At 36.5% G+C, this 19,740-nt stretch overlaps 3 protein-coding genes across 3 annotated transcripts; 1 reads left to right on the plus strand and 2 right to left on the minus strand.

Moving 5' to 3' along the window:
• Nucleotides 1-1,854: 1,854 nt before the first annotated feature.
• LOC121431169 lies at nucleotides 1,855-11,585 on the plus strand. The gene is made up of 10 exons (XM_041628677.1): nucleotides 1,855-2,474; nucleotides 4,891-5,058; nucleotides 5,493-5,580; nucleotides 5,856-6,120; nucleotides 6,324-6,921; nucleotides 7,216-7,402; nucleotides 7,898-8,155; nucleotides 8,548-8,719; nucleotides 9,284-9,432; nucleotides 9,811-11,585. The coding sequence occupies exons 1-10, from the start codon at nucleotides 2,142-2,144 to the stop codon at nucleotides 9,963-9,965; spliced, it is 2,373 nt and encodes a 790-aa protein (XP_041484611.1). The 5' UTR covers nucleotides 1,855-2,141; the 3' UTR covers nucleotides 9,966-11,585.
• Nucleotides 11,586-13,280: 1,695 nt separating this feature from the next.
• On the minus strand, nucleotides 13,281-16,155 carry LOC121431171. Its single transcript, XM_041628678.1, has 4 exons — nucleotides 16,152-16,155; nucleotides 15,078-15,186; nucleotides 14,410-14,646; nucleotides 13,281-13,771 (listed from the first exon to the last, which is right to left on the minus strand). Exons 1-4 carry the CDS (start codon nucleotides 16,153-16,155, stop codon nucleotides 13,621-13,623), a joined length of 501 nt encoding a protein of 166 aa, XP_041484612.1. The 3' UTR covers nucleotides 13,281-13,620.
• Nucleotides 16,156-16,239: 84 nt separating this feature from the next.
• Nucleotides 16,240-18,221, minus strand: LOC121431436. Its single transcript, XM_041629004.1, has 2 exons — nucleotides 17,895-18,221; nucleotides 16,240-17,756 (listed from the first exon to the last, which is right to left on the minus strand). Exons 1-2 carry the CDS (start codon nucleotides 17,997-17,999, stop codon nucleotides 16,263-16,265), a joined length of 1,599 nt encoding a protein of 532 aa, XP_041484938.1. The 5' UTR covers nucleotides 18,000-18,221; the 3' UTR covers nucleotides 16,240-16,262.
• Between the last annotated feature and the right edge of the window lie 1,519 nt (nucleotides 18,222-19,740).

Genomic DNA, 19,740 nt, shown 5'->3' on the forward strand with positions numbered 1-19,740 from the left:
TAGGCCAATATAGTCATAATGATTTTCCATTTTCACAACACCTTTTTGCCCTGTCACGCTTTCCTCCTTTTTTGGCATCTGGTATATCTACAATTATATTCCCTCCGCCAACCCCACTCCCTCTCTCAATCTCTCACCCTTTCTCTCTTTGTTTTTCGTCCTATATACACTGTAAAAACATGAAAAACGCTGTTTAAATTTTTAAGCACATTGTTTAAGCCCGTCACTCTGCTATATATAATGCTAGAACTTAAAACAAAATTGTTTAAACTTTTTAGATAATAAAGATATTAATCAACTTGTTGTTAGAGTGATATTGATATTTGATATTTTGTTTGCCCTCACATCAAACGTCAGAATTAGAACCCCAGACAAAATATTAAAGATTTACCGCATACATTTTTATCGACATAATGAAATATTGTCTTTGATTCTTTCTCTTTAAAGCCAAAATGAACTTCAAACTTTATGCACTCATATTCACATTTACCATCAAGATTCTGTGAATTATTGAATTTGTTTAGGATTCAAATGATGTTGACATTTGAAAAGCAAGTTTGTGTTTATTTTTCATTCAGAACGCTTCGAGAACGATGTATTGCGGTAGTCTTGTGGTTGAAGTAAACCTTTGAATGACAAAGCCATGGGTTCAAAGCACTGTTACCTATGTAACAGGTATTCCATACATATTTTCATGCCTCAAACATGATTTAATGTAGCCGAACTCTTTAAAAAAAGGTATTTATAGGGTTTTCATAATTTTGTATAAAATCACATATGATTAATAAAGTAATTTAAAATATAACAGAATAAATTAATAAGAAAAGAACAAAGCAGCATGCACATTATCAGTTTACATTCGAAAAAAGTACAGCTTATTAACACATAATACTTGATGTTGCCGAACTCTTGCACGGGATTTCATGCACGATTTTGATTGAACCGGTCGAGAGGGTCCTTGGTAGCTTTCGGTAAAGTCGACCCCAGCCTCTCGAATGCTCTTGACTACAGTCATACGTAACTGGAAAGTTAGCCGAATTGGACATTAATTACTATTTTGCAAGCCCTTTATAATTATTTCATGCATAATGATATACCCTTGTCATTTCATTTGGTTCCATTTAGATCAAAAACTTTCTTGTTATCATAAGCAAAAGAATGCAGAGGTTCGAGCTAGGGTCATGTCTTTCGGATGGTGACGTTAAAGGTCGGCCCCTTATACCTAAATTATCATTCTGATTGATACACGTATGTAAAATGATTCTACTTACACACAGAAATATATATCAATCAATCTGTTATTTATGCTTATATTAAAGATGCACTTTTATTCCTTGAGCTGTTCATCGACCTAATATGTACTTCCATTATTTCGTCTTGTTTGCGATCTTTAAGGAAATTAAAAGTACATTTCCTCTATATTTCTATTATCATTTCCTTTCAATATTCCGGTGTTGATATTCAGGTTAACATCTTTGGCGTATGTGGGTCACCTTCCTTAGACAAGGTGTAGCCCTATACCATGCCGTGCTCCACGCAGGAACCCGACAGGAAAAGGTGTCAAAAATATGACATTTATTAGTATTCATAAACGGAAGAAAAGTGAAGTGAGATAACCGTGGATAGTTGAACTATATACCAGCCTAGGTGGTGGATATTGATAAATATAACGTACCTTTTGATTACTGTCCGTGTGTAATCAATAGACGTACATTATCCCTGATCGTACAATTTTCTCATTTTACTATCGATAGAATCCTTACACTATTTAAAGGTTCTGAGTCATGCAACTATACTTTGCTCTTATTAGTTTTCAATTGTTTTTCTAAGAATTTTAACAATATTAATTTCATTTATTTATCTCGGATTAATAAGATATTACTGGTTTTAGAAGTTAATTTCTTAGTTTCTCACGCTCATAAGCCCCGCCTCCAGAAAAAGATCGAAAAATCTTGAGCTCGCGAGTCACGTGACCATACGTCATCAAGGGAATCCGGCAGCTAAGCAAACGCAATTGATCGCCCACGTAAAAAGTTTTCGTCTATTGTGTTTACGTATTGTAGCGCTGTATTGTTAAGAAAGTTTACCGAGTTCTTTTTGGAAAAGTTTTGTACATTTGTGATATTTGCGATAATATCAAGATGCCGGCGAGATGCATCGTCGGAGGCTGCAGCAACACTACGAAGGATGGTGCCAGCTTACATTTGTTTCCCAAAGATGCAAATTTACGCAGAATATGGGTCTCGAAAGTGAAGTTGACCCGAGCAAATTGGAGCGGCCCCAGTGACTGGAGCGTGGTGTGCAGTAGCCACTTCGAAGATGCAGATTTTGATGACGGGTTGCATGCTGCTTTTGGCATGAAGAGGACCCGGCGGCTGAAGCCTGACGCTGTGCCTAAAATAAGGAGCGGGACATCGATGCAAGTAAAGAGGAGTGGATCTCGGACAGCGGCGGACAAACGAAAGAAAATGAGGGTGAGCATAATACATTTTGTTATCTTTGCTATTGTTGTGGTCAGTCAGTTAAACATTCAAGTTCAACGACGAAAAGTGTGAGGATCACGTCAATTTCCTTATTTTATTTTATTTCTTTTTATTTTGAAGAAGGTGTTTATCACTTTATGATGGTGGGCCCCAACCCAAGACAGTCTGCGAATTAAACAATTTGACATGAATTTCCTTTTATTTTACAAAATCTTTCAGTTAATAATGTTCCTTATATTATTATTAGTATTTTAGTAATGGTAAATGGTAATACTAAATTTCTCATTAAAAAAGGAAAGATAATTATAGGATTTTTTTGAAAAAGCCTCGGGCTGTCATTTTCAGATTGAAAAAAAAATGATAGGGCCTACCCCATGTCTGCGCACTCGATCTTTTCACACGATTCGAGGATTTTGATAAGGCTACATTTTTATGCTGTCAAATGTAATTCCCTAAATTCATTATTTTTCCACCATTTTGAGTCATATTTTTTTTTCAATACCTGTCAATGTATTGCATGTGTAGAGCTTGTGCCCGTTGCGTATCTTCTTTTACTAGAATTGCGTAGATATGCATGTGCGCAGACTTGGGGGAACAAACCATAGGATATGCCTTCAAAATAAAAAACAATGAAAAAGGAAATTAAAGTGATCCTCAAACTTTCCTCAAGAGTCCAGGCTCCATCTTCATGACATTGGAAACAGGTCTACAAAGTCTACAAATGTTTAAAAGTTTTCTTGTTTGTGCCATTGTGGTTCATTTTTTAAGTAAGGAAATATACAAACCTTTTTTTTGGGTATGATGGCTCTAGTGGTAAAGCTCCCGCCGTATGAACGGGGGTCTTGGGTTCGATCCCCGACCGAGTCATAAAAAGTGGGACCTCCTGCCTTACTAAAATACTAGTTTCTAGGCACTCTACATTTAGATTTGGAGAAGGATAATAATTACAATTACATTCAGGTATTAATTATTATGTTATGCTGGGCCTGGTGGTAGACCAGTTTCCTAACTGAAGTGGCTACCCTGGTAATTAAAACAGAGTATTTTTACCTTATTTTTAAAAAGCCAAAAAAAAAAAAAAATTATGTTCTAGATCCAGATTCCAGGCCTATTGTCATATTTTATATTAATTCAATTCAGTGTTTGTTTTACACAAAGTCATGAGAAGGGTAAACAAATCTGCATGAAAGGAACCTTCTCAATAACATGGTATTATATGTTTTATGTTTTTATGTTTGTACAAAGTTGTTCATGCAATAATTTACAGAGTTAAAATATTCACAATTATGATTGTATAAATAGTTTATGCCATGGAGCTATAACATGTAGATCTATAAAATTTTAGATGAAAAAAAAATTGATAGAAATATAATCTTTTAATAGTGTACAGAAATAATGAAAATGGTATGAACTATTGGGCTCTATAAGAAGTGATTTAGATATATAATAAGGCATGAAAATTATGATAGCAAATACAACATAACTGAATGGATTTAATAATTACAATACAGGGATTAATGTATACAATGTGCAGAATAAAATTAAATGAAGTTAAGTGGTTGAATGAGATATAAATACAATGAAACATCTCAATTGTCATTATGGTTGCAGTTTGCAGATCTATACAGTGGAATGAATGAATTGACAATTATATTAAAAAAAAAACTAATTTGTTATTGTACATGTATTTTTTATTTTTTCGTGGTATTACATTTTTATACTTGATGAGTCAGAAAGTCTGCCTAAAGATGCTATGATGCAATTTTTGTACTCTGCGAAATAAGTTTTAAAATGTCCCCAAAATATAATAGATCATTTTGTCTTTTGACATGACTTAATTTGCATATTATTATACATAGCCCTCAGAGTAATAAAATGTTAGAACGTTAGAGGTTCCATGTCCCACCAATAATTAATTTCTCACTTTTTCTATTTTTTATGATTTTTAATAATTGTAATACTTAATGCTTATTTTACCAATTCAGCAAATTAGATGCCCCAAATTAGAATAAATATGCATACATCTAATTTCTCGTATTGAAAATTTAAAATGTAATATTTGGACTTTCTTATCCCACCAATGATTACTCCATACAATGCATGGATGAAATTGTGTGGGTGACTTTGTAACAGTTTGTACTCACTGCCGTACATCATACATTATAAGTAGGTAGTGAAATCTAACCGAGGTCTGAATGAAAAATACATCTGAAGGAAGATGATTTCTAATTTCATTCAATTCAATCATGGTTTATTTCGCTATTAAAAAAATACATGTTACACAGCCCAAAGGCTAAAATTAGCATGTTTATACGTTATTAATTCCTTAAGTTTATTATTTTAGAAGTAAGAACACATGGCTATTGTGTATATTTTCTCTCATTTTTTATTCAAATTATTCTCACAGATGCTGGATGAATTGCTGTCAACATCTGTTGAGGCTAGGGATGCTGAGGAACAAGGGTCAGCAGTGGAGCCCACATCAATGGAAAGTCAATCAGACACTGATGAGCCAGGATGCAGCCAATGGACAGATGAACATTCATCTGAGTCTGAAGAATCCTTTGATGAACAGGTATGAATTTGTTTTCAAATTGTGCACCCCCTCCCCGTAAAAAAACATGAAAGCAAACAAACATAAAGGTATGTTTAATTTAGCAGCAAATAAAGGATAGTATTGAGTAAATTATCAATGGCAATGAATTCAGTAGAATGTAAGATACATGTAAATTATTTTGACATTTTTTTCTTTCCAAAGAAAACAATGCATGTGATTCAAACAAGACATATGGTTCATGAAAAACTCATAATACTTGTCTCTTCAAGTCTTAACATACCTGGCTGTGACTGAAATTACAGTTTATCCAAACATTGATTCAGGTGTAGTTTTGATTAGTATTTGTGCTGGAAACCATACTTTATTTATGTATATATTTTTTTGCATGTCACTGACCAGTGTGTAAATGTATTCAGCATATCTTGGCTACTGTATTGATATCCAATTAACAGCCGTTCAAAGATCCAGCAATGGAATTTCAGCAGCATGGCCTTACAACCTCTGTTGGGATACAGGTCTCTGTAGCAACAAGAGTAAAACGTAAGTTTATTTTTCATTTGTTTATCTATATTGTCAATTTTCCTTTTGAGGCTGGTGCTGGTAAGTTGTGGAAAGTTTTTGTAAACATATGCTCTAGATAATAGATTTATTTCAAGGTGTAAATGTTGCAAATCCACTTAAAGAATAAGTCCTACGCAGTATATTCCGGGCCATAGATAACTTAAACCCTGGATTGCAGATATGTTGTGTTCCCCTATGTCTGAAAATTTGTTTCACAACCAAAGTAAAAGTAAAATATAAATGTACATTTTCAGGGTCACAAAGGGTTGTACTTCTGCAGAACACAGGCTCACAGATACCACCCGATATTCCAGCCTTTATTTCAAGAGGGACCTCTTTTGACAAAGGGGATATACCAGAAGAGAAAGTTGATTCAAAGGAAGTGGAGGAAGAAAGGATATCATCACCAGAAAGTGACGCTGCAGAACCCTCCTCACCTGGATACAAGCCACCATCATCTTCATCTTCATCATCAGATGAGCGTGTAATTGCCAAGCCACAAAAAAGACTGAGAAAACGGTTCGTTCTTTTATTATCCTGTTCAAAATCAATACTAGTGCTGTAAATTCTTTTGAGAAAAACCTCAGACACATATTATAGTAATTCAATAAATAATGCATTTTAGATAACTTTTCTTTTATGTTACAGCGACAGCAGGCTGATGAAATTCTTACATCGTCTTTAAGGATTTTATTTTTGTATTTCTAAACAATTTCATTTGTTGTCTTTTATTTCAAATACAGGAAAAGGCGACCAAGCAAAAAGGCCCCATGGGAAGCCCCAGCCAAAGGTATTCCTCCACACAAGGAAAAAAAATACATTGTTTTTGAGTCCAAGCTTTTGGAGCTGTTGCAGTTTTGTCCATCCTGCAAGTCTTCAAATGTGTCCCTTGTAAAGAGAGAAGTTGGAAGCCTCCTTTCTGTGACAAGGGAGTGCCTATCTTGTGACCAGAAGTCGACAACATGGGAGAGCCAGCCATGGATAGGCCCCTATCCTGCTGGCAACCTCCAGCTGTCAGCAGCAATATTGTTTGCTGGCGGGAGCCCCAGTGAGTCGCTGCGAGTGCTGAAACATTTCAACGTAGCAACGCACTCACGCAGGACTTTCTTTAGACACCAGAAGAAGGTTCTGCATCCAGCTATCACCAACCAATGGCAGAAGCAACAGAACCATCTGCTCACTGAACTGTGTGAACGGGGTCTGCCACTCACCATTGGGGGCGATGGAAGAGCGGATAGCCCAGGACATTCCGCAAAGTTTGGGGTATACACTGCTCTGGAATTGAATATCAACAAGATTGTCGATTTTCAGCTGGTTCAGGTGGGTCTGATTTGCTGTCCTTAGTTCATGTTCCCATGATACATATGACCACAAGTGCCTAGTTTTATTTCATGAAATAGAAAGTAAATAAAAATAATCTGCATTTTTCCAAGACGGGTTAAGTTGAAGCATAATTCCTCTTGTCTTGGTTACTTTTTGTATTCATGTCTGTCAGTTTAAATTGATTAAATTTAAAGGCTATTTAGATGTTCAAGCCCCTAACTGGTATTTCATGTTATCACTCCTGTGTGTTATGCAATGTTAATTCATACTTTGTTTTTTGTTTTTTCATAGAGTAATGAGGTGAAGGGTTCATACCATATGGAGTTGGAAGGTTTCAAGAGAGTTGTCAACTTTCTTGATGACAAGGGACTAGTAATCAGGAAGGTGGTAACGGACCGACATAGACAACTTGCCAAATACATCAGAATCACACTTCCACACATTATTCATGTGTATGATGTCTGGCATGTATCCAAAGGTGAGTAATTATCATGCATTTGTGTCATTCAAAATATATTTAAAATTAAATATTAATTTGACTTGTTTATTATTAAATATTTAGTGCTTGAACTCCTGGTCCTAAGCAAAAGCAACTATACACTCTTGGAAAGCTGCAAATACTCAGAAAACAATGGGAGTTTTATCTAATTTAACTGCTTGCCAAGCGAGTTTTTTGCTTTACAGGCACTCAAATTAGCAAGCTTCAAAAAACAGCAGTATCTCACTTGTCAAAGGCCTGAATTCTGTGATGTCATTTCATGTGAAGCAAGTAGTGATTTAGTCCAGAAATTAATGCTTCTATTTCACATTCCATATCCTTGTTTCTCTTTTGCATCATGCTTGCATTTGGTTTTTTGTATAAATAAAATGTGAGGCAGTTATCTATGACAAAAATTTCGCATGATGTCATCAATTCAGGTATTTTTGTTGTTTTTGTTTTTAGTTTTGGTATATTTTTTATTACCTATATTAGGTGTTGGAAAGAAGGTGCATGCTTTGGCAAAGCAAAAGGATTGTGAAGAACTTGTGCAATGGGAACCAAGCATCACCAACCATATGTATTGGGTGGCTGCAACTTGTGAAGAGGATGAAGACGATCTAAGGGTGGCCAAGTGGAAGTCTCTTATGAACCACATCCAAGGGATCCATGAAGGTCATTCTGAAGTCTTTCCCAAGTGTCTTCATGGTGACTTGGAAGCTCAAGGTCGCAAGAAAAAATGGCTCACACCAGGTAAATTCAGGAATAAGATTCATTTGTTTAATGTTAGATCTGTATCATATGAAACAAGAAAAATCAAACCTTATGAATATTGTATTTTTCCTTCCTGAACTTAGTATGCAATTCAGCATTATGTGTGCAGCAAGCCTACCAATACCATTCATTATAATTTTTTGCCATTATTCTCATAAAGTGTGTTGATTCTATTTTATTGCATTTTTCCATTTTGAAAACTGTAATTATGACGTCATCTGCTCTTTAGGCATGATACACTGGTTACCCAAGGCAACAATTGTTTAATTAAAGTGCACTGAGAGTCCTTTCAGGTCTGAAATATGCTATATAAGAACTGCATTATTATTATTGTTATTAATGATTCGGTTCCTTTTTTATCAATTTTTCAGGCACAAAAGTCTGTGAAAAACTAACAGGTATCGTGCAAAGCACCATGTTGTTGAACGATGTGAAAAAGCTGTCTGGAGACCAACAGACATCCTCCCTGGAGTCATATCACAGTCTGGTGAACCGGTATGCGCCTAAGCTGAAGTCTTATTCGTATGAAGGAATGACTAGCAGGTAACTGCACTATATATTCTTTGAGAAGAGTTACATTGGAGCATGTTTCTTTATTTAGCATACACAAAAAATAATTCCAAGCAAAAGTAGATATATATAGGACTCTTATTAAAAAAGGTAGATCAAATGTTTGGATTAAACCCATATGGAATGATGCAAAGGGTTTTATAATCCCCCCCCCCCCCTCCCTCCCCCAAAAAAGTCTGACAGATAGTAAGAGGCCACATTCATTTTATAGAATTGAAATTCAAGCATGAGTTTGAATAAACTTAACTTTGGTATTTCGTGACTATTCCATGTAGTTTGGAAATCTAATTAAAGAGCAGACATTTCTATTTTTAAAATTCAGATAGCCCTGATAAGTGACTTTTTGGTATCCTTTTTTTGAACTGTTTTTCTTTTGCAAGGATGAAATATCTTAGTTAAACTAGGTGAAAAATATAAAGCAATTGCATGCTGCATTGTGTTTATGCTGCGATAAGTCTTTGATAATTCTCTGTTTCTGGGACGCACTGTATTAGACATGATTTTACTCCATGCATTTATTTTCTGGTTATCATTCAGGCTCAGACTTGCCGCTATGGACTTCAATGAAAATGGAAACCGACAGCAGGCAAAAACGTTGAAAGGGGACAAGCGGTACATGGTCAGCAAACCAAAGTACAAGCCAGGGAAGGCATCAGTGAAAGCTGTTAAGGAAGCAAAAACATTCAGTGAGTTTATTTTGTTCTGTGTGTTATCGACTATAGTTTCATCATCATATCAGTAACATATTGTGAAAAAGGATGATTCCATGGCAATGATTCATTACTAGAGTAACATCAGTTAAATCATACTTTTCTCATGTGTTGTGTTGATCACTATAACTGTTCTGAACAATATAATCTATTGGGCTTTAGATTACTCGAGAAGAAAATTAGGGAGCATTTTTTTTCCTTGATGCCCATTGGTGGTACATTTTATAGCATACTAACATGGCATAAGAAAAACACTGGTAAAAACTATACCATCCAACATATTTGAATATCCATTAGCTGGTGTAGCTGACCTGTACATGTTGAACCTCACTTTTTGACCATTTTGTATCTCAGAATTTGTTGATGATCTGATGGATGAGGTCGGACGATTGTGCACAGGATCATCTCAACTGCCAGAGAGGAAGGATGCCCCGCCATCTTTATGCAGTGAATATACCTTTCCTTCCAAGGAGGAACTTGTTCAGGATCACCGAAGTCGTTTTAATTAAAATAAGTGAACTGTAAATCCTATCATGCTAATATCGTATACAGCTTCATGATAAATTGGAACTAATGAAAGATTGAACACATAAGTTCATTTAAGAGAAAATTTAGTTACTCTTTTGAACCAGAAACGATCAAATTCCTTATGATTAAACATGCCATTTTTCATCTGATGAACTGTATGTATACTTTTTTTTAGCAAATTTGATATGAAGACATACATCTCTGATGTACATGTAGTTGTACAAATAACAATGTGAAGGCAAATCAGATGACTGAGCAATTTGGTACCTTTGCTTCAAAATTATTAAACAAAAAGAATCATATCTATTATGGATTTATATTTGTTTGAGTTTTGTTCAACAGTAAAGTCTTCCACATAATTGTGAGTGATCAGTAACATAATTTTAAGGAAATACTTTTGGAAAAGATTTGTTCAACAGTAACACATGCACAATTCTTTGCAAGGAGTTTTGTCAGAAACATTATTCATTTATAACGGTGGTCAGTTATTATCATGAGTTGTGGTTCAAAATCTCTCATGCTGGCCGGTTACGACCACTAGCTCCAACAACTATTCCAAAAAAAAGCTTTCATGGTCTATACAATTTCGGAATATTAGTTACTGCAATAATTGTATAAAATGTTAAAGATTTAAGAGCATTATCAGAATGTTTTCTCTACTGTGTTATTTGCATGTAATAAGTAGATATTTCTTTGCATAAATGTGATTGTATTTATAAATGTAGATGAAGTAGTTGAAGTACATTTGATGTGCATGTCAAAGTATTTCACGTTTTAGCCAGCTGCAATTGATGACTCGGGTATGTGTCATGTAGCTCAAAAAAATCTTGCATGACCTGAAGCAATGGCTACTAAAATCAGAAAACATTTTTTTAAAGCATTTGTACAAGCAACTGTGAAAGAAGTTATATATCATGTATTACATAGATATTTCTTTGGATAAATGTGATTGTGTTTATAAATGTAGGTGAAGTGGTCAAAATACATTTGAAATGCATTTCAAAGTGTTCCATGTTTTAAACAGCTGAATTTGATGATTCAGGTAGCTTCCAAAATTTTCCCTGATGTAACATCTACTAAAATTTGATATCTTTTTTTTTTCAAGCATTTGTACATGCAATTCTGTAAACTACCTCCATGTTTATACTTATCTTAACCCATTCAGGACAGGAATTATTTAACAACTAAAGTGATCACATTTTGTTCCTTAAATGGGCAACAGCAATATTTTTTATTTTAAAGCTATATGCTTCTAATTGAATGTGATGTCTTTGAAACCAACATACATGGTTTGGAACTTTGATATTTTTTAACACCAATTTCGATGAAACACACTGGTCTTCAATTCTTCCAATGTGTTGCCAATTTAAGGAGTTTAAAGGTTATCTTCATAAAATTCCTGGCAGTATGGTCACTCAACAACGAGTACAATGTATGCATATTTTTTTTCTCTCTCACTAATATACCTGGTGTATTTTTTATAGCTCTGAAACAAAAATTATTTACGTTAACCACATAAGGTTGATTGTCCTGAACAAGTTAAGCCATAACATGTCTATTGTCCAACTTATATTTGTTCATATTTATGTCTCTTGCACTCATATTTGCTTTCAAATCAATGCTTCTCTGAGAATATAATAGTTTGCAGAATTTTTTAACCAAAAAAAAGCATTCTGTCTCTTGTCTTTCTACAGCTACTGCATAGTTTATGGTTATACAGTCCACTACCATTATATGTGCACTGGAAGGACGCTCTTGTTGCAATGCTCCAAATGTCTAAACTGTGCATTCACATATTTTTTATGCAACTATAAAGTGTAAAATCGATGCCGCATTTATTTAGAGGTAATTGATTTGCCCTGGAAAATCTTATAATGGGAGTGGACTATTTTATCTTTAGACTAAATATTGATGGCAACCATAAAGGATTTTTATATGTAGGTTTAAAAATGAGATCTCCGAGACTGTACAGTACATTGCAAGTTGGCAATTTGGAAAGTAAATTATAACAAGTGACATGGACAACTTTCCAATGGGCTGTATACTCAGTTATCAGGGAATTGTGTATTACCCATAAGTAGGGGCCCTGCCGGTCGTACTTGAAATATCAGCATCTTTTATGTTCCTGAGCAAAAAATATATAATTTTAAGTAAAAATGTGAATAAAAATAACTTTTTATGCAATACACATTTTTGTATATTAGGCAAGTGGAAAATATTCCCTATCCTCCATCACGATGACAGCATCAATACGGTGAAGCCTCCATGATAGTTAACGGTATACAAATTACAAAGTTTTACAAACTTTCAGAAATTAATAACTTTCTTGTTACTCCGATATCGTTTACACTTTCACCACTTTCACTTTTCTTTCCCCTCATAAAACAACTTTTTATCTTGGTTGGATTCCTCTTTACATGCACTCAAGGGGCCTGTTTCATAAAGAGTTACAACCGTTGGTAGTTTTGTCGTTATGGCAACTACCATGGTAACCATGATTTTTATTGGCTGCTGAGCAATGTTACCATGGTTATTTTCCATAATGGCAAAGTTACAACAGTCACAGTACTTTATGAAAAAGGCCCCAGATTCCACTATCGCTCTTGTGTCCCTCTTTCACATGTCCTCCACTTCCATCAAATCTACATTGTACAATGCTCATACCTCTGAATTTAAGTACAGGTAACTCTGCCTAAGTCTACCTTATAATCATTTTAAGTCGAAGCAATTTTGCCACATTCAATCATTCATCTATCATCCAACATTCCCTAGCCTGTAGTCTAGCTCGGGGCTACTGCCATTGTCTTTTGCGTTCAACCGTTAACAGTGGGCAACAAAGTAGCACAACCTATACACTCCGGTCCTGCATTAATAGTTGCCATTGTTTATCGACAATGGATAACACAGAATTTTTGTATGTAACTTCCACACCAATTTGTTGACCATAATTTTAAAAAAATTGACCAATGCAAGACTGTCATGTATAAGCTGTGGGCTGCAAACCGTTGTTAGTTTACATTTACAGTTGGCAGCAAAAGAGAATAGCACCGGCCACTGCCTAGATTGTAGGCCAAAACATACCCAAAATGTTTGGTTTCATTAGTTCACTCTTGTTATAATTATAATCAGATATAGTGATTTATAATGACAGGCAGTTTTCCAGTACCAATTTCATATGTACTGCATGAGTGCTGCCATAAATATCAAGATTATAACAGAAGTGGACTGTAATAAGACTGCCTTAACTGACTTTGGAAAAGAACGCAAGAAAATAAAGTGGGTTTGAACACCTTTATTTAAAGAAAACAGAAATAAATACACTCAGTACTTTCCTGTTATTTAATCAAAACATACAATAATACAACAGCTCTGAGTGCTTGTCTTTAGCAGTGATAAAAACAGAATCATTATGACTTTTTATCAGTAAAAAAATGTGACAAAAAGAAATTTTTCTACATACCAGGTATACTTGGCAAAAAATTTCTTTAAAATTACATGTACTTCTAGTTGAGAGATCACAAAATAATAATGGCACTCGATAAAATGTTTAAGACTTTAAGTACATCCAGTCATTGCAATGGAATCAGCCATCTGTTGATTCAGAGGTGCCTTCATTGAAATCAACATAAAGAAGGTCTACGCTTCTTCAAAACCTCTGTAAATATCCGATGGATAAGTAGCTCGGATGTGAGTCACCGCACAGGAAGGTAGGGGGACGCGCACAGATCTGCCTAGAAATCCCCAACACCATCTTGCGAGCTGCCGATAGCCAACGTGCCTGCGTTTCCTACAAAACAATAAATAGAAATAAAAAATAAGTAAATCACATACAGAACATCACATGATTTCTAAATCTACATCATTAAATTTTCCCCAAAATCCCACTGACTACCAATGGCGGCGGAGGTAAAAAAAAATCTAGAGGGGAACACCAACATTTTTTGACAAGCAACCCCCCCCCTTCCAAAAAAAAAATGTTATCAACCAAAATTTCAGAGGGGGAACAAGGAAACCTTTTGACAAAAAAAAGGTGATCGACAAAAAATTTAGGGGGGATTGTCCCCCACCTCAAACTTAGGGGGTGGGGACGCCCCCCCCCCCCCCCCCCTATGCTGACTACTACATGTGCATATATGTTAGGTGATTCATAAGTAAGGAGGGGGTTGTACATGTATTCAACACCTCCGAGTCAAAAAAGAATAAAATTGAAGACTGCTAAATAACCATTCAAAAAATATATATATACCGTAGCTCATTACAACACTCAACACTGACCTTATGATACATATTTTCATAATTTTAAATGATATAAAACATGATACCATTCAGGACAATTGAGTTGATAAAAATCATTTTTTAATAATTTTCTTATTCAAATATTTGATTGCAGAAAATAAGTGCAATTGTTCATGAAAAAACACTCACTCATTCTCAGTTGCATCATGCCGTGCCCTGTCACCATATTGCTGCCGATACCCCAAGTATGCAGTGTCTAAAACCCACGGATTTAGACAAACCCCTTCAAATCCAGGGTGCTCTGTGATGCAGTTCAGTTCTGCAGCAGTGTACCGCTCCATCATCGCCACTACCTGAGCCACTTCTTTGCAGCAGTAAGACTCGACCACTCGAGGCATTGCTTGGCATCCTCCGCTGCATGAACACCTGCATGAACAGAAATTTGAAAAATGAATGAAAACATTTTTAGACTGAAAGTTACCAAGTGTTAGTCAAGTAAAATGATTCCTAGTTTCTCATTTAAATTTTTCAAAAATGAGAAGAGATTATTAATATTCGGTACACCAAAATGCTACTGGGTCAATATCAACACATTTTTCATAAATTCATTTTCACATGAGCCACATGAGCATCGGGCAGCAGCCACAGCACAGATCCGTTCACCAGCCTCGTACTCGTTTCGGCTTAGCAACGTAACTGAGCTGTGTTTCCAGCCGGAAGCGTCGGGTAGCAGCGGCTGCAGCGCACGCAACTGCTCTGTCACTTCCAATCCGACCCTCTCAGCTGAGACATCTTTATCATGTTTATCAGACACTCAGGGTACTAGTTACGGAGTATTATGTATGAGATAAACTTACCAATTGTTGTTTCCAAGTCTACCCTCAATGTCATTTTCTTGGATGGCACCAACATTCCGAATTTCTTCCCCTGGTTGAAACTCTGGCTCGAATGTGAGTATGGTTGGACCTACCCCTTATCGACCACCTAACGTTAAAAGCATGATATTGACACATATATTTATCAGATTTACCTGAAAATCACCTATTTTGAGCAACAAATTCTGTAGATTCACGTCATTTAACTTCGACATTGGCTCGATCCCTTCCAGAATAGAACGGCGCGACGTACGAAAAGCTTGTTTTTTCGTTGCGCTATTTTAAGCCGTTTTATGAACCGACCACCCGCCCTCTATTGATTATGCACGCTTAGTGAACCGGGTTCTTTTTTCATATGCTTTGTTTGCGTTCTTATTCTTGTCTAAGGTTTTTTTTTATCTTCTTCACTTCCTACCTCTTTTCTTTTCCACTTTCGTAGTTTTCCTTTCTCCTCCTCCTCCTTCCTCTTCCTTTTCTCCTTCTTTTCGTTTTTTAATCTTTTTTTTCTTCCTATCATGATCTCCCATATTTTATTCTTCTGCTTAATTCCTCTTATTTTTTTCTTCTATGTTTCCTTGTTCATATTGTTATTATTTTCAGAATCAATAATAGCATCATTTTTTATTATCATTGGTTTGTCATTTTTGAAAACATATTTTTTATATCATCTGTGTCATTACCAATATGATAGTTATTTTATGTTTTTTGTTTTTTATATTATTATTATCATTATTTTCATTGTTAATATTATTGTTACTATTATCACATCATCATCATGTTATCAATGTTATTATCTAATTAATTCACTCAATCATGCTCTTTAAAAAAAAATCAATTGATCCACCATTTTTTTTCTTGCACATTTACTCAGATAAACAAATTCATCAAATCACCCCCCCCCCCTCACACACACTAATGCATACATTTTTTTTTTTACTATCTTCACACTCCTCTTTTCTCTGTTTATATACATTTTCAACAACTGAATACTCAACATTCATAAAAGTGCTCTTATCCCATTTACAAATCTTCAAAGGTCAATTATCTCTTTCGCACTCATGTAGCTGTCAAACACAATAAATGATTACTGAACACGATTTTGAAATTTAACTTTTATCTGATGTAGATATATTTCTTGAATTCATTTTTCTTTTTCCTTTCTTTTTTTCAATGGCAAGGGCACATATATACGTCGTCTTTTCCAAATTTCCGGCTCGACCCCGTGCAGTACTTTTGATGGACCCAGTGTGTGCATCTGTCGCAAGCCACCCAGGAGAAGATCTCGACATGGTCTTGAGGAGGGTGAGGGGGTGTGTTTCTCCTGCACACACAGCATGGATTTTCATCTTCTTCATCATCCGTATCGTCACTGGTTGGTAGATTGACGAAGAGTCGCCTACTTGCTGCTGCTGATGATGAAGGCCCTGCCTGACTGGTAGCTTTCTTCTCCTTCCCTTTCGACAGCTTCGCTTTGCTCCTCTCCTCATCTGCCCTGATGAGCTTCAGAAAGATGTTGTTTTCTGTTATGCTAACTCCTGAAGCCCTGTAGTATTTCTTGGAGACTGCTCTTTTCTTCTGTGTTGCTTCAGGAGGAGAAGGTGTTCTCGATGACAGGAACAAATCTGCTTCACTGGGTGTCTGGTTCGTCCATCCTTGGGCTTCGCCCATGTCACCCATAGGACCAATCTGATGTTTTTCTTCTGAAGGGGTAGTGGATGACGTCGGTGTCACGAGTGTGCTCGTCTTCGACACTTCACCGATCTTTACTGCATTCGGGTCAAGTGGAAAGATCCCTGTTTTCCGGAATGCTGCCTTAAGATTCTCTTCCTTGAGAGCTCGAAGGTATGCTGCTAAAGAGAGCCAAGCGATTTCATATCTCGTTATCACCTGTCCGGGGTTCTTCTGCATGTACAGGGCACACTCTTGATTATACGCTGATTTCATAGCAGAAAAACAGGCGACGTCAAGGGGTTGAGTGATGTGAGAAGTGTGTGCTGGCAGCACAAAGAGAATGACCTGGTTTGCCCTGGCGAAGTCAATGACCGTGGTGCTGATATGAGAGGTGTGGCCATCGTACATGAGCAAGACATATTCACCATCTTCTCTTGGAGGCAGGGATGGCACAAAGTGCTCCGTCAGGAACTTGGAGAAGACGGCTCCGTTACTCCAACCTGTCTCCGTAAGTGTCATCTTTGACCCGGGTAGTGCACCATCCATCAACTCTGGCATCATCCTCTTGCCCTTGAATACGTAGTATGGAGGAAGAGCCCTACCAGCTGCATTACCACAAGCCAGGACAGTGGTAGTGGCAATCCGATGCGATGTTATAGCATTCGTTCTGGATCCTTGATCTCCACAAACAACTTTCGGCGGCTTATGCTCCGCATTGATGTTGGTTTCATCAACATTGTATATGTGGTATGGCTTGTCTCTGAGATCGTATCTATCCATGACCTGACGGAGTTCCTCAAAGTATGATGAAAGAACTGCAGCCGTCGTCGATTTTGCGCGACTCATCTGGAGCTTGCTAGGTGCCACAAGTCGAAGATCTGGCCATCGTTGCCTAAAGAGGCGGTACCAAGTGTCTGATAGCAGTCTTCCCTTGGCCTTTCCCTCTCTCCTTCCGAGTTCATCTGCCATATTGGTCGCTAGATGAATAACCTGTGGAAAAAATAAGCAAAAATTGCAAAGCATAAGAATAATGCATTCATTTTACTTTCAATTTATTCATACATCGCATATCTTTGATTAATCCATGGTTTAAAATATGATTGAAATAACACAAAACTAATAAATTACCTGGGTTTTAGTCAGGCCATAGCCATATGATGAGAGCTTGTGCAGATGCTCAACCAGAGCCCTCTCGTCCACCTGGGTCAAAATCGAACCCCTTCCAAGATCCATGCTTGATTTGGTTCTTCCCCGTAATCTGTCAAGTAATGTGGTCTTGGGGATTCCATACTTGAGCGCTGCCCTCCTTATGGAGACCCCTTTGTTGACCAAGGCCAGAGCTCTCTCAAAGTTTTGTCGAGGATAATTCCTTCGTCGGATACACTGGGGTTTTTCCTACAGAAAAAGAAGAAAAAAACATTGATAAATAATGAATATTCTGAGAGAAGTCTCTTGTAAATGAATATCATCTAATTAATATCATCTAAATACAATTAAAATATTTCATTAACTACTTCTATGAATGAAACGCATTCAACAGCATCTGTTCTCGGCACTTTCGTCACCCTGTTCTCGGCACTCGTCACCCTGTTCTCGGCACTTTCGTCACCCTGCTCTCGGCACTTTCGTCACCCTATTCTCGGCACATTCGACGTCATCCATCATCCAACACATTCGTCACCCACATTCCTTTCTCTGATACAATCACACTTTTCTCCATTCTCTTATTTAATTAATATCATATAGCTTTATTATCATCAATTATATCAATTATTTCTATCATCATCATCATCATCATCATTATAATCATCATGATCATTTATCTCTTCTTTGAGACGCCTCATAACGTGTATAAAATATATGGCATGTGATCGTAGCTGGCGACATACAGACAGCCGTATGACGTCATCATTAAATTCGGAGATTCTGTCGGCTACGAAACATTCTGCGACAAAAAATGGACGGAAATGTGTTCTAAACGCCTCAATTGTGGATTTACATGTAAGTTCACCGAAAATAACTACATAATAACCGCATATTTTAATAATTCCATAAATTTCTTACCTGTTTCCTCCTCATTTTGCTTGGTCAAGTGAGTCTCGTTCGATCAGGTCGCGCATTACTCGTAGTCCCATGCGTACTTAAATTATACGCGTAGGAAACCATGGTAAGAAAGTGGTCGGTTTCAAAAGAGGTGGTCGATATGTAGTAGAGTCACCATACGGCAAAATACCCACTGCTTGCATGCCAGCAGCCTGAGCAGGAATATCAGGACCGGCCTCTTCTTGATTTTCTCTGGCAAATTCTTCTTCTCGCTCACTCTCTGAATTCGACCATGGAGAATCTTGATCAGATGACAAGTGGGCAGGATCATATTCACTCTCTGATCCTGAAAGATCACTCATGATTGTGCTTGAATTTAAGATATATCGCGAGAACTTGTGAGAATTCAATGAATGGATAACAATGTATACGCGTGCGTGCTATAGAGGAGCGATCCCACTGCTTGATATTCCCTTGATGACGTCACACAACGATTACGTAATCGGTAGACTTTCGAACAATTTTAGTGGGCGTTCCCTAACCGTGATCTTTTTCCTGATTTGTGTCGAATTGAGACAAAATTACGGGAAACAATTGCCAGATTCGTATTCATCATGAAAAATTGAGTAAAACACACCATAATAAAAAAATTTGAGGTGACAGTGTCATAAAACCTTTAAGTACACTGCACATTTATTTTGAGGTATTCTTTCTTCCCAATAAGAGCATCTTCTACGCTAATCAAGCTTATCTACAGAAAATTAATAAATGTATCTGATCATATTTTATTGCAAAAAAGTATTTTGTTTCCTTTTGAATAAACCGTAATTGTGCAGCATAATTGCCGTACGTAAAAGAAAAAATAGAAGGGAAGGGGAGGGGGATGGGGGCTTGGTAAAAAATATTGGGAAATAAGTTGGCCATGGTGAGA

The sequence above is a fragment of the Lytechinus variegatus genome, chromosome 17 (genome assembly GCF_018143015.1).
Source record: "Lytechinus variegatus isolate NC3 chromosome 17, Lvar_3.0, whole genome shotgun sequence".
Classification (NCBI taxonomy): domain Eukaryota; kingdom Metazoa; phylum Echinodermata; class Echinoidea; order Temnopleuroida; family Toxopneustidae; genus Lytechinus; species Lytechinus variegatus.

Coding starts and splice junctions, on each gene's coding strand:
- LOC121431169 (XM_041628677.1), top strand. CDS start 2,142: ATGCCGGCGAGATGCATCGTCGGAGGCTGCAGCAACACTACGAAGGAT. Junction 5,059..5,492: donor AAGAATCCTTTGATGAACAG/GTATGAATTTGT, acceptor TCCAATTAACAG/CCGTTCAAAGATCCAGCAAT. Junction 6,922..7,215: donor TCGATTTTCAGCTGGTTCAG/GTGGGTCTGATT, acceptor GTTTTTTCATAG/AGTAATGAGGTGAAGGGTTC.
- LOC121431171 (XM_041628678.1), bottom strand. Junction 14,647..15,077: donor AGACTTGGAAACAACAATTG/GTAAGTTTATCT, acceptor CTGTTCATGCAG/GTGTTCATGCAGCGGAGGAT. Junction 13,772..14,409: donor CATGATGCAACTGAGAATGA/GTGAGTGTTTTT, acceptor ATTGTTTTGTAG/GAAACGCAGGCACGTTGGCT.
- LOC121431436 (XM_041629004.1), bottom strand. CDS start 17,999: ATGGATCTTGGAAGGGGTTCGATTTTGACCCAGGTGGACGAGAGGGCT. Junction 17,757..17,894: donor ATGGCCTGACTAAAACCCAG/GTAATTTATTAG, acceptor TTTTTTCCACAG/GTTATTCATCTAGCGACCAA.